This window comes from Ammodytes marinus, assembly GCF_949987685.1.
Source record: "Ammodytes marinus genome assembly, chromosome: 12".
NCBI classification, from domain to species: Eukaryota; Metazoa; Chordata; class Actinopteri; order Uranoscopiformes; family Ammodytidae; genus Ammodytes; species Ammodytes marinus.
Window position 1 is genome coordinate 13,582,704 of NC_137216.1, and position 15,335 is coordinate 13,598,038.

A 15,335-nucleotide genomic window follows, 5' to 3' on the forward strand; every position below is an offset into this window, starting at 1 on the left:
GCCTCATTGTTACTCATATATTCTGTTAGAAAAATGTCACTTCCTCTCTAATGGGCCAAGCGACAGCGGGGGATCTTAAACGAGCAGCCCTCTTGGAGATCTATGCCTGCACGTGCCTGGCTACATGGGGTTTTAGTCATGAAGGTAGGTGCTCCTGGCCACCAGATAAAGCTGGGTCTATCCAACAAAAAAAACATCCAATTTACAACCTTAGAACCCCTTGCAAAAACAATTCAACCTCTGTGGATCAAACAGATGTGTTTTCATTGGATGAGAGTAAGCACATGCATGCAAAACCAAGCAGAACATTTGGGTTTGAAACATTTTGTGGCAATGCTCCAGTCCATGCTAAAGCACCATTATCTATTATCACATGAAGCTAAACTAAGTTTTTGTCATTTTTTAAAGAGCGTTCAATTTCAACTTTCCCCATTTCCAACTGCAACACAGCCGTGTGATCAGGAGACAGGGACAGAGAGATAGCAAAAGAGAGGGGGGAGGGGGGTTGAGGGTGGATCGGGTTTCGCAGCCCGCTCTGTACCCTAATCCTGGATTTGGAAAACGGGATGAGGCGAACGCAGGTAAGGACAAACACAAGTAATAACAGCACTGACATGGGATTGGTGGCAGCCTGGATGGGAAATAGGGGTGCCTAATAGGTCGGTGTAGAGGGGTGGTTAGTTGCTGTGAGGTGGGTGGGATATAAATACCGGCAGTAGACAGGGGCAGCTAAAATAATCTGCGGGTTTGACAGACACCAACGGCTTACCTGCATTTATACCAGAGAAAAAGAGAAAGGGAGAGAGAGAGACAGGGAGATGCATTGCAGAGGCCTCTAATGAGAGAAACGCTCAGTCGCTGAGGAACAGCTTTGAGCAGAAAATACCAACCCGATAGTGACTTGAAACTGAAGCTCATCACTATTCATCTCAGGAGTCTCGGCTGAGGGTGCAGATGTGCCTAAAAACTCTCGAGTTCGGGCTGACAAGCTCGACATCAATTTATCTTTGAGGGGTGAAAGAAAAAGTAAAAGGTAACCTATCACAGTTTTTCTCACTGCATATGCCCAGGTGCCTTTGAGTGAGAAGAATGTTTGATTAAAGCCAGGGGGGGGAAAGAACAAGAGAAAGATGGTGGAAGAATAAAGAGCAGATTGGATTGAGAGTCAAAAAAAAAGACCAGAGAAGAGTAGAGAAACCAATTTCAAGAGGACCAGACAAGAAAAGACACACAACGGGAAAAACAGACAATTAAAGAGCCAGAGAAGACAAAGCTAAACAAAACAAAAAACAGTTCAGGGATCCCCATCAAGCTACCAGTCTACCATCTGTGATCATCGAAGAGAAGAATAATGGCATGCCAGGCTTTTGGAGTGGACTCCTTTGGCCCGCTGATGGGGGATTCCCCACTGCCTATCCTAATGCACCATGCCTCTGCCTCCGACTGCCTACCCGCCACCTCCCACACTCACAGCATGGTTTCTGCAGGTAAACCCAGCACTCCTATTCCGTCCTGTAATGTTGTATGCATTTTTTTCTATTTTGTCTCGTGCTATTCTTCTTGCGTGCTTGACCTTTTCTGCCTTCTCCTTAGCTCTGCGAAAATAAAAAGCTTTCTCACTTGCAAGGTTAAGATGGTAGTAGAAGTTTATGGTCCCTGAGTAAGGATAGTAAGGCTCTCAACACAATAACCTGAATATTCCGCCTCAGAAAAGGTATAGTGTAGCGATGTTTCTTTGACAAAGTATGGAGTAGGATTAGTTGCAGGGATGTGCCTGTGTTGATGACAGTGAGCGACTACTACACTATTGAATCTATAGGAAGTCCCATTTGAGTCAGGTGAGTCATGCCCTTCATAGAGCAGCTCCTATTATATACTTCTAATTGACCCAAGCACTACCACCACCCCCCTGCTGATGCCTCCTCCTTACCGAGGCATAGTTGTGTTCCCAAGCAAGAATAAATGGGACTGAAAAAATGTATTTATTCAAAGCCTATCCAAAATATGTAAATGTGTCTAATCAGCTGGTTTGGCCCAGCTGTCTCTACTCAATGGATAATTGCCTTGAGGATACGCTGTGAGTATGACAAACTCCCCCAAAGTATTGTTTTCCACTATATGGAGCAGTATTATGTGAGGCAAACTTCCTGGAGGGTTTAAGTGCCTGCTGATTGTTGCGGCTTAGACTGGTTAAGACTGGATCATGCAGAACATTAGTCATACCATACGTTTATACAGCAGCAGGTTCAAAAATATCTTGTCAAATTGATGTTTTTCTTCCCTGTCAATAGTCTACTGTGCGTCGCTTTGCCGCAACACATTTTTTGACTATGGTCTTAATTTGTTTCCTGTCCAATTAGTCCATGGGCAAAAATGTGGCCGTCCAAAATGAATGGAAAAAGAAGTCAATCGTGAAATGATGAAAGAGGTCCAATTATGGGCATGATGTTTAAGACAGCCTCGTAAGCCTTGGTCGAATATCCCTTACGTGAAACCAGAAGAACAAATATAGGTTCAGAGTGCGTCTTAATACCAGGACGTGTGCCATTTTTTCTTGAAGTGAACACCAAGCTGAAAGAAAATGAAAGTCCTTTGCCGATAAATCTGTTTCCTTTGTAGGCTCATTTCAGACCACCTTTTGGGGACCAGGGGCGTGTAAGTAGGGATACCTGTCACGTTCTGACTGTATTTATAGTACAAGCATCCAATTCCACGGTAGCTGACATTTCTCTCCAGTATCTATTGAAAAAATAAATGTATTAAATGTATTCCACTCAGGTCTGTCTGAACCAGGGGGATATTGTCTTTTTTTGTAAAAATGCCACTTTCGGCATTGGACATTTCGTGAGGAAGTCGCTTGCTATGAAATCAGATTCAAATATATCATCAATCAACACTTAACAGCTTTGATTTAAAAATAGCATATTTCTCAAGGCCCCGTATTAGTCAAACTCACTCGTCTAAACTGTATTTACAAAGCTGGCCTGTTCTCAGATCAGATCCGGATTGTAACCACATACATGTGTGTGTGTCTCCATCAGTATCATCGGGGCTGTCCCTGGGTCAGTCCTCCAAGCGCTCCCACATGCACCTGTCCACGTCCTCCCTCGGCAACGCTCTCGGCAACGGCCCCCCGAGCCTACATTACCCAGTCACCCCATGTCACTACAGCAACCAGCAGGCCACCTATGGCATGATGGCAGGTGAGTGTCGGTGATGGTATTTGTGGCAACTATTGCAAGACTGTCGTTCATCTTGAGCTGTTAGTTAATCAACAATAATCATGAACAATTATGTTAGTCAATGAATCATTTATTTTATTTAACTTAACTCTAATTATTGTAATGACAATATGCTGATGGTTACACACTGATGCTTTGACAGCAGCAATACTGGTGAGAGTGATACTGATGATGGGATGGATCACAATTTCACTGATCAAATATAAGGGATTATATTTGCCCATGACTATGTTTTTAAAAAAAATTTATACAATTCAATCAAATCAGGTCCCATTAATCTGTCAAGTGTATGAGCACTGATGTTGGAATTTGGCCACATTGAAATTGAGTTTAAGAACTGATAGGCTTAGAGGGCCTGTCACTAAATTAATCATTTCAAGTCACGGACGTACATTATCTGGACACAATCTGCATACTAAACATAAAGTAATGTATCCAACATACACGGAACAGACGGAAGTTAAACAGCAGAGTGTCACTCATGGACACTTAAAAACTGTCAGACTCCTCACATACTGAAAGTGTTACTGGGATAGGTTTTGATGATGATTATCGTGCAGACAATGACAATTAAAATATACATGGAGATGATCATGGTGTTTATGATAATGTGGCCTCTCTCTGTCTGTCTGTCTGTCTGTCTGTCTGTCTGTCTGTCTCTCTCTCTCTCTCTCTCTCTCTCTCTCTCTCTCTCTCTCTCTCTCTCTCTCTCTCTCTCTCTCTCTCTCTCTCTCTCTCTCTGTAGCTCAGGAGATGCTCTCTGCCAGTATTTCTCAGACTCGTATCCTGCAAACATGTGGTGTTCCTCATCATCCTAACATGGTGAGCAGTGGAAATCCATTGCAAGGTACACACACACACACACACACACACACACACACACACACACACACACACACACACATTCCCTCGCCTGCCCTGCAGTTAAAACCAATGAATTGAGCGGTTTGTTTATTCTCGTTTAATTTTAAATCTGCCTCCAGTTGAAATCAATTTCAGACTTGATTACCTCGCCTAACTCTTCAGCTCTTTAGTGCACTTGCTAGACATAACTGTCAAAGACGGCTTCACACGTTATCCCATGTTTAAGCACATGACAGGAATCAGGAATAAGCTACATCGAAATCAAAACATGATGACAGACCCTGGGTTGATCATGTTGCCAGGCCATTGTCAACCACAACTGATCAAATCACACACAATCCTGATGCAGCGGAGTGTTCAATATAAATCATTTTAAAATAATGACTAAGGTTGGATTTTTTTTTAATCAGATTTTATAACTTTGACTGTGACTAATTTTAATCAAAAACATCAACTTTTAACTGTGATATATTTTATTTTAAATCCAGATGTATTAATCATTTGATAATAGTTATATACTAACTACCAGTTTTGACACCTCCAACAAGTAGAATATGTAAGACAGGATGTCACTGCACTGCTGTCCCACATATTCATTTTCTTCTGGAGAATTTAGAAATAAAAAATAAATAATAGATAAAGTGAAAAAAATGGACTAGGAAATTAGGACATAAAAAGAAATCCTTTCAAAGTCTGAAGTGGACTAAAGGGATCTAATTCTTAATCTATTTCTTTTTTTTAAAGAAGGGATTATTTAACTACAGTTTGGGGCCAAATACAGAAGCACAATAATAAGAGCTGAAATGTAACCCTGGTGACACAGAACAATTAACATTTGCGGAGGAAATAAGATTGCTTCATTTGAACGGACAAGGCTGTTAAAAAGAAGGATGTTAACCACTCAAGTGTAAACCCGGTGACATCCTCTCTGGCGACTCCTATAAATGGTCCAATAAAACTGGTGTGGTCTACACTGTCAAAAGGCTGTGATGAAATACATGAGGATTAAAATAAAACAGCCGGCTACCTTTATTACCATCAGGGGAGGTCAAATTAGTCACTTTCATGATCTCAGTTTCGGTAGACCCCTGCAAGTCAAGTGACAAATTGAAAGTGTCACAAACCACAGCGGTCACCTTGTTTGAGGATCAGCTATAGTTTTGTCTGCATCCTTAGAAAAGTAGGGGAAATGGTATATGGGTTGATTAGCTTGAAATAGAGGAGGTATTAACAATAATACAACTGTGTAAAACACTTCTTTAAGATGTTAAGTATCAGGTATATCAATTGTGTTAGAAACTGAATTTGAAGAATCACTAAATAAAACGTGTTCAAAGTGTCCCACGACAGCAGTTAAAAGCATTAGATAGAAATGCCCGCTAATTAATTTTTGTTATGTTGGTGGTGGATCAGATGACTAAAGTGAAATGTATAAGGTGTCGATGTATGAACCCACAGAGAGATAGCAACTCTGTGGTTCCCCACGGATATGAGAAGGTTTATATCTTTCTTTATTTCATAGAGCTTGTTCCCGGCCACAGTGGGCAAATTGATTTAGCATGAGGACAAGTGTTCAGAATAATCGCTCTGATAAAACCAGTTGTATGGTAACTGCCCTATCACAAAATGGCACACAGTGGAGCATTTTGAAAGTGAACATGATGGACTTCAAGGTGGGGTCAGTGTTTCTGGGTGGCACAGTCAAAATCACTTTTTTTTTAAAAATCATCATCCGCTACCTGTCCATATTTGAGTGTGCTGGGGGAAATAATCCAGTGTTAACACACAGCCTAGGCCCTATACGCTCTGTAAACTGGTATCTATATTAAGGATGTGTAAACAAAGGGGGCTAACCGTAGCTAGCAACATGCCTGTTTACAGAACCTAGGCTGTGTATGTACTGGATTTTTTTTAGCGCACAAACTGTATGGACAGATAGCGGATCGCGAGGAGATATTCACTGATTTTGACATCCGGTGATTTTAACAACACGCATTTTTCAGAGTCGCAAACTCCACCTTTAACATTTATCAGGTAGCCTAAAACATGACTCCAAACTAATGCTAAATAAATAGGCAACTGTTTGCTAAGATGTCTGCTATTACAACAAATGTATATGATGATGAAAAAAAATTACTACAGTATACATTTTGTATCATTGTAAGTGTGATTGATTTCTACTGTATCTTTGCTCAGCGTGAAGCCGTCGATGCTGCCACACACTGTGGGTGTTGCACATGTATTGCAGTGGAAGGTTCTTCTCTTCATCCAAGTACTCACAGGCTTTCACCAACTCACTAAGCCCTTATATTTTATGAAAGGGGCTTGCTACCCAGTCTGTCTGCGTAGCACACTAACAACTGCAGCAGCATTGCTGTATGAACACAGAACACTCCCCATGGGACTTCAGTTCAGGCTTTGGACAGGCATTTCTCCAACATGGTGGAGAACAGGATGCCTCCGGGGGAATCATCCATGCCCTAAAAATATGTTGTTGTTCTCAATATCGTGTTGGAGCAAATAGTCTTTATTCGAAAGATTACCCGCTCCTCGCCTATACTTAACTATAAGGTGTAGTGATACTTTTTTTATATATATAGAGTAGTATTCACTCCCTTTTTCTGACATTGATGTATACAGCAGTTGACAGATCAGCCCATTAAACTGGAAAAGGGATTTGGAAAAGACAGCTGATTGCAGGAAGGTAGACAAACACTGTTCCTAGATGTTACCTACTAGACTTAAGAAGAGACTTAAAGGCCTACTTCACCGGTTTGAATATGAAGGTGTATTGAATTCTGAGATCCTATGTAGTATAAATGTGCAAAAAATATTTGTAAATATTACTGTGATGTCTTTTACTGTGACATCACAGTAATATTTACAAAGTACGTTTTTTTTAACCCTATATTTCTCTTTCTGTGATGTCACGAGAAAGAGAAATATAGGGTTAAAAAAAACACTCTTTCTGCCTTTTCTCAGGCTAGGATGAACCGATTTAAAAAATTTTCGCACATTTATACTACATAGGATCTCAGAATTCAATACACCTTCATATTCAAACCGGTGAAGTAGGCCTTTAAAAGAATGTGAGTCCAACCTCTCCCTAGCTAGCACAACAGAAAAATCACTTGGGAGAACGGGGTAAATTGTCACACGGGTTGGTTGTCACAATCGTTATATCTCGGAACCAGAAGGCGCTGTCTGTGAAAATTTGGTATGTAAATATCCACAATTGGGGTCAGAGGTCACCTAGTCTTCCTTGGAGTTAGACTGCTGAATTTGAGTTGAGAGGACTGTTTGTGTTTTTCATGTCAAATTGAAAATATTTAGCCCTTCAGTATTTTTCTTCTAGGCTTTTACACAATGGGTTTATAACAAAACACTTGTTACCCATAAAAAGTGTGAAGGGTAAACTATAGTTTAGATTGTGGTTAGCAAGCTAATTAGTTAGATGGTTGTTGGCCTTGATGCTAGCAAGAAATTCAAGTTGGGGTTGGTCGTCAAATTTTTTGGGGGGTTGGTTGTCACATGTTATCCAAAGGCTGCAGCCAGAAAAGGAACACAATAACGAAAGAAATTGTCAAGCTGTGTCCTCACTGACACCCCAGAGAAGGAGAGAATAGAGCAGGAAAAGGCAGCTAGCATGCAAAAGAAAAAAGGGAAACAAAATCAAAACAACCCAGTGCATCCCAAACTAGACCAGCTGCCAAGGCTACAGTAAGTTATGTAGGCCTATTTGTCAACTTGACAATGCAATTACACGTTCAAATTTAGTTCTGCTTTCTCGTCTTCTTTTTAAGATTATTCCCATTAAGATAACATTGTGACAAACAACCCCATAGTGTGTGACAACCGACCCCTTGATGGGGTTGGTTGTCACAATGTGTAAGGGTGTCTTTGACGATTAATTTCTTCTTTATTACAATAAGATAGAAAAAGTGAGGGGTACACATTTCAAGCCAACACCTTAAGCTTCAATTTAATGTAGGAATGACTATTGAAAGATGTTTAGGTGATGAGCAATTCTCATTAGAGTAAAAAGTGTGCCTACTTACCCCGTTCTCCCCTACACAGAGCCGGCCCGAGGCATAAGCGAACTAAGCGGTCGCTTAGGGCCCCCGACCGCCTTTTTTTTTTTTATAGTTTGTGTGTTTGATATTAACATCATATTATGCAAATGTAAGTTATCATACAAAAAAAGGAATAAAATGTTTTGGTCTAGATAATTAATAGCCTAAAAATGTAATCAGTTCATCTGGGAGGTAATCCGAAATTATCTGATCATGTCACGTTCACATCCATGTATTGAGTTTATTTAAAAACAATTGGAACTGGGGCTGCCCTCAGTTGCCCATGCACTGTGTATAGTCTATAGACTATTTCAGCCTTGTCTATGGAAAAAAAGATACAGTAGCTGGACAACAGAGTTCTTTTGCTTCGTTCCTCTCACTGCATTTAAATGCATTCATTATATTACAGAGAAATATGTCCCGTAAAAGAAAAAGAGCTCCAAGCCCAACCCAGAGGACCCTCCATAATATTTTATTTTATATTAATATTTTTATGGAAAATCCATGTGTCCTTCTTCAATAGCTTCTAATTCATATGACCCAGTGTCTCCAAATTATTTGTTCACACAACATTTCTCAGATTTAGCCTCTTAATTTTTCCTCTCAAAGTGCACCAGATTCATAGCCTGGCATTCCCAGACCTGCCACTAGGCGCTGGCAAATTAAATTTGCTGCGCGTGTTGGTCTGGACACGCTCCGTTGAAGCTTTATCAAGAAGACCAGAAATCTGGGCTCACGTTTCAATTGGTTCTATCTAATATGGGCGCGACAGAGCCCTTTATATGGTGCTCTGGGGAGGACGTAACCGGATGACGACAGTGACGTGCATGCGACGTCGAAGCCGTGATAGTAAACATCAAATATGGCTGCGGATATGTTGTGTGAGTTTGAGACTGCTTTGGCCTCGACCCTTAACGATTTGGAAGACGGCACTCAAATCTTTCATTACTAATGATCGTGGCCAGACCCTCTATCGTTCAAGATATCAGGGTCTGGATTTCCAGGCTACCAGATTCATGCATTTCACTTTAAAAAGGTTAAAAAAATCTCCCGGGGGGGGCATACCCCCGGACCCCCCTAGGAGGGTCTGAATCTCGGCTGTCTAATATTTTCACACAACTGCAAAGTGGAGGCACTAGCGGAAAACACTGGGTAAAAAAATGTGAATGAAAATTAAAAAAAATATATAATTTCAGCAGCGCTAATATTGGAGAGGGACCGGGGCGCCTTTAGCTCAGTTGGTAAGGCGTCCCCCTCCCGGGCTGGGCCCAGCAGCAGACCCGGGTTCGATTCCCACCCGTGGTCGTTCTCTGCATGTCACTCCCCTCTCTGCCCCATTTCACCTCTGTCTCTCTGCACTGTCAATAAAGCATAAATATGCCAAAAAAAATGTCTTTAATATTGGAGAGGGACCCCCTAATCATATTTCGCTTAGGGCCCCATGAAGGCTTGGGCCGGCTCTGTGCATACAGTTGTATTGTAGAATCTGCCACACTGCTCTCCAGCTGATGGATAGGTCCGACCAAACAATCCATCAGGTCATTGACAGCATTGTCCAGTCATTTTGCACATGGAGGTCGGGGAAGGCTTTTACTGCCATTGTGCCACTGTATTCCGTTGGGTGTATCGCAAAGTTGTCATCTTGGTTTCTACAAACAAACTAAAATAAATATTGCCATGTGCTACATATTCTTAATCTAAATAAGGAGTTTTAGGATTGTGTATAGGCCTGTCATGTTTGACTGAGTGTATTGATGTTAACATCGGCGCCCTGAGCAAAGCCAATGACCTGCCAACACAGTCCCGTTAAAAGATGAAACTTTGGTCAATATGGATTAGTTGTAACCTTTCGTAAACTCTCATTATTCTAGGACATTTAGTATGCACCGTCTAATATATTTTCCGTAATTATATACATGGGGTTGGACACATTATTTGAAACTATATAGCACAATGCAATGTTAACATGTGGAACATTATAACCTTCAGGATTTGATAAAGTGGTGTATTAGACTCAATTTGTTTTGGCCAGGTGTACATGATAAACTGGCAGTCGATACTTTGTGGCCACCACATTTGAACCTCCTCCTATTTGTATCTCCCTTAATCTTCTTTATTGCGTTTGTAAATCAGACTCTGCACTGAACTACAATCTTACTAACACAAGAGGGGAGTGTTGCATTGCTCATTAGAAATACATTTCCAGCAATGTCAATGATACTATCAGAAGCAAGCAATCTCCATGGGATCGATGAGATTGCCTATTGTTTGCTCCCACAGTATAGTGCATATTAACTAACTTTTTAGTCAACGTGAACTAACTTTTTAGTCAACGTGATCAATACAGTAGTTGTTTTTGTTTCCTTTGCTGCTGTGCTGTGAGTGCTGACGAAATGAGAAACATTGTATTCCAAATAAAAATGTATCATGCACCCAATGGAAATCTACCATCAATACTAACACAATGAATCAACTGTGATTAGCATATAGCCACCACCAGCTCCACTGCATCTAACAACGTATCATTAACAGCCACCTGTAGAGATAAAAGTGAATATGAAATGTAAAAATAATAGCCTTTGCTGTGTTACACGGGTATGGAAAAACCTGTTTGATAAGGAGGAATAGAGACCTTTAAAAACAAAGCAGTGAACTATAGGCTTTTTGAAAGTTTGTGTGGCAACAGAGGATGAAGATAAGAGTATGCTGGCAACAAATGGACCTGATGAATTGTGTGCTAAACTACAGAGATAAATGCCTGAGGCTTACTATGGACAAGGGAAATATTTTCTATTCATGTAAACATACAGTATAATTATTTCAGTACTGAAAGGTATTTTCTCACACAATAAAAAATTGAAAAGGAAATGCTCGATAGTCCTATTACCCTTTACATTTATCCCAAAAATACAATACATTGGCTATAAAAGCAGAAGGATGAACCAACTAAAGGACTCAAACATTGGCTTGCAGGTTCCAGTAGCTTTTATTCACGGAAGTTCAGTGTGTCTCACAGGGGGCATTTCAAACCTTTTGTGTGCTGTCGAAAGAAAGGCTCTCGGGATACAGTGGGAAAAGTAGCCATGCTGCTTTGAGCACCCTTCTGACTGTTGAGGGTCTCCCTTGTGACTCCATACCAACTCCTCTATTAAGCTTTCTCTGTGTTCCTACTCTCTCTCTCTTTCTCATATCTCTCTCTCTCCAGGGTCTCTTACTCCTTGCTTGTACAAGTTTCCGGATCATGGCTTGAGCAGCAGTTCGTGCGCGTTGAGCCATGGTTTCTCCTCACTGCCCTCTGCCTTCCTCTCCACTGATGAGGCCCCCGGGGGCCCCTGCAGTGTGGTGATGGGAGAGATGAAGAGTGACGCTGCCCAGAGGAAAGGCATGAGGGAGCCAGAAGATTCCCCCGCCATGGACTCCCCACAGATACGAGAGCTGGAGATGTTTGCTAACGACTTCAAGATACGCAGGATCAAACTGGGTTGAGTATTATGACTAAGCATGGGCCGGTATATGATGTTCTGATGGTATGATAACCTTTAAGCAAATATACCAAGGTTTCACGGTATCACGGTATAACAGCTCTCAGATGTGTCATTTTGAAATAACTGGGTAAAAAAGCATATATAATATTCTGTACATAAATAAACTTGTATGATAACAATAATTGAATTATTCTAAACAAATTGAAATAAAAGCAGCCCTTTACGTGAGCAGCTCAAGCTTTTTAGAGACATGCTCACGTCCTACACATTTCTCTTCTAGTTAAAGCGGTTTTGATGCAGGAAAAGTCTGAACATTAATGAACTTGTATGTTTACATCCTGTATGTTCTATTACCTTAGAACGTGTATGACATTTCTTGAAACCGGTTATCCTCCCATAGCTAGTTATGCCTACAATCATAATAATGACTTCAATTTACACCATTCAGCTGCACCAATTACATCCCCACACATGTGTCTGCCTATTTGTATTCATAAAGTCTTTTTCCATTCCTGTTTTTGACCGTGACATCCAGGCTACACGCAGACTAATGTAGGCGAGGCGCTCGCTGCAGTGCACGGCTCAGAGTTCAGCCAGACCACCATCTGTCGCTTTGAAAACTTGCAGCTGAGCTTCAAGAACGCCTGCAAACTCAAGGCCATCCTGTCTAAATGGCTGGATGAAGCCGAGCTGGCAGGAGGTGAGTCACACACACACACACGTGTCCACTGCCCTCCATCAACCTCCATTCAGAGCGTTTAATTAGACACCTGGACTCATCTCTGTGAGGTAACACGTAGTAGTAGGTAGGTATTATAGCCATACATAGCTTATAGCTTTCCTTGCATGATTATGAAGTTAAAACCTTGGCTTGTATTACATCATGTAGGTGTGAGGACACAGAAGATTTCAGCCCTGTGAGGGCACGAAATCTGTCGCCTCCGTGAGAAGGGTGACTGATTCACTCACTGCAATCAGGTGTGTGTGGCACTGATTGGCTAATTGAGCCCAGGTGTGAAGAAGTTATATATGCCCTGAGACCCCAGTGCTCTCTGCTGCTCATTGTCTCACCTTCAGAGGTAGTGAGAGGTTGTCTCTGAGTGCGCTCTGTGTTAAGTGTTGCAAAGTCAACTGTTTTACCTTGGTCTGTCCGTTCAGCTGCCTGGCAGCGGTGGTTTTGTTCTTGCTTTAGTTTGCTATATTAAAAGGTAGCCTGTCAAACCCTTTACAGCTTTGTGCTTTTTGTTTTCTCTTTTTGTAACAACATACCCTTTTTTCCTTCCTGCAGCTTTGTACAATGATAAAATAGGAATGAACGAGCGGAAGAGGAAAAGGAGAACAACAATCAGGTATCTGTACATGTGATGCCACAGACACATTGCATACCACAACACAGTGATGTTTTGTTCAAGAATTCATCTTTCATTCCCTTGCCCTTGTTCTCCTCTGCAGCCTGGGAGCTAAGGAGGCTCTGGAGCGCAGCTTTGTGGAGAAAAACAAGCCGTCATCCCAGGAAATAGCCCGCATCGCCAAAGGCCTTCATCTGGAGAAGGAGGTGGTCAGAGTGTGGTTCTGCAACAGACGCCAGAGAGAGAAACGGGTCAAAACCAGCCTCAACCTCAGCTCCTGTTTGACCAAACTCAGTCCACACTGCATTGCACAGATGACCAAAACGCAAAGACCCATGATGTAGTTCAAGGTTTACATTCACTTCTAGTCCGATGGAGGCTCCTTCATGACCACAGCTAGGTTAAAGGTGCTACGAGGGACTTTTTTAAATATTTCTGAAACAGTCTAATTGTGATGATCATAAATGACGTGTAACGGCAAACAAGACCATCAGTGCAAAGAATGTTATTGTTATATAGTTTTTCTCAATGCCTTTGTCCTAGGTACACTCACCCAGGAACTACAGCTGGTGTAGTAAAAGCACTAAAGCTTTTGTCCAAAGGGGGTGCAATAAGGAACACAAATGGAAAGTTCCTCAGAGCACCTTTTTAAATGTGTTTAAAATGTTTAATCAATTATAATTTAGAAATCTTTCCAGGACCAAGTGAGACGCTGTGACTGAACATTAAGGAGAGGAACCGAATGAATGATAACAACTACAATGAAGATTTTACTAATTTAATGTTTAGATGACGACTTATACAATTTGATGGAGAAACCTGAAAAAATACAATTTAGCTATACAAACATGAGTTCAAACCAGCAAAGTGTGTTGCATTTAATGAGACATCCCTCATTGCAGCGTGGATGCATGGTATTCACTTGAATAGAAAGGTTTCTTTACACTACTTTAATCTCCTAATGTCCCGGAAGAATTCCATTATAACAAAGAATGTAAATGACAAAGGGCAACCTCGTCCCTGTCATATTATGTTCTTGTTTCAACTGTGAAGAAAAGGGGTTTCCATTAACCATATACAGTATGATCTACTGGGTTTACCGGACCTGACATTTAAATGTCCTGAACCCTGGCTGTGCCTTGTTTGCGATATGCACGCTGATATTATATTAATTACAACAAGCCAAATGTAATTGAATCCAATCAGCAACAGAGCATAGATGATATAGATCAGCACTGTGCCTTTGTAAAAACAGACATCAGCAATATTGTTCTTATTTTACTCTTGATGAAATGTTCTGCTTTTACAATTTATGTTTACAATTTGTGTTAGTAGTAGTAGGTGTATTTGTGAGTAGAGCGGATACCCGTGTGTCCTCTCATTAACAACCTGTTTGTTTTAATATAAGTTATATTTGCCCTGTTCCAAACAGTAATATATTTAAGGTGTTCTGCCACGTCCTATTTATTTGACATGTAATATATTTTGTTGAGTTCAACCACTAAAAACTTTTTTGACGTTTTTCTCAACCAAAAAAATGTGATCCGAGGTCTGCTGTTTCCCCATTATATGTTATATGTCATTTTTCATATTTTTTTTTGCTGTTTGGCTTGTAGTTGTTGCTGCTGCTGCCTTGACAAAGTATCATACAGAGAAGAACATCAGCCAGTCACCACTCTGACCCGGTTGGGGTACATGACTAATGTGAAACGTCAGTGTGGAAGTGCGGAGAAGCAAGCTGAGCACCACAGCTTCCTTCCCAGACAAAAATCCAGCCCTTATACATCATCCACTCACACCAGGTAGCTTTCATTTGTGCCGCAGAAAATTGGAATGTCACGTTAACACGCTGCGTGAAATGATGGGTGGGGAAATGTGCCTTCATTCAACTTGATTGAGAATATCCACCAAATGAGACGGAGCGACATGCGTACAGAAATTTGCACTTGTACTACTGAGCAATTATCTTTCAGTTCCCAGGCGCTGAGGGATAAATCAGTTTAATTCATTTCTGACAATAAAAAAAACTGTGTTTCAAAGAGAACTCCATGAGCCATCTCTCATTTTTACTGTCATTATATTACCCTTATGAATACATACATTAGGAGAGAGAGTTTGGTCCTTCATGGGTGTGTCGCAGGGTATTCATAAATAAAACCAGAAGACACCTCAACTCAGAGCTTCCACCGTGATTCATGTGCATCTGTCTAAATGGAGCGCTGTCAGGTGAAATGAATGCAGCCGAGTCTACTGCAGACACATTTGTGAAGCTTCACACTGGAAAAGTTATAGGCCCGCTATGCAGAGTAGGATAAATCTACT

At 41.1% G+C, this 15,335-nt stretch overlaps 1 protein-coding gene across 1 annotated transcript; it reads left to right on the plus strand.

The window, feature by feature from the left end:
* Positions 1-1,351: 1,351 nt before the first annotated feature.
* Positions 1,352-13,357, plus strand: pou1f1 (POU class 1 homeobox 1; the record flags this gene model as incomplete). The annotated part of the gene is made up of 7 exons (XM_080038429.1): positions 1,352-1,487; positions 3,042-3,203; positions 3,988-4,089; positions 11,385-11,660; positions 12,200-12,364; positions 12,953-13,013; positions 13,117-13,357. 7 exons carry the CDS (start codon positions 1,352-1,354, stop codon positions 13,355-13,357), a joined length of 1,143 nt encoding a protein of 380 aa, XP_079894555.1.
* Between the last annotated feature and the right edge of the window lie 1,978 nt (positions 13,358-15,335).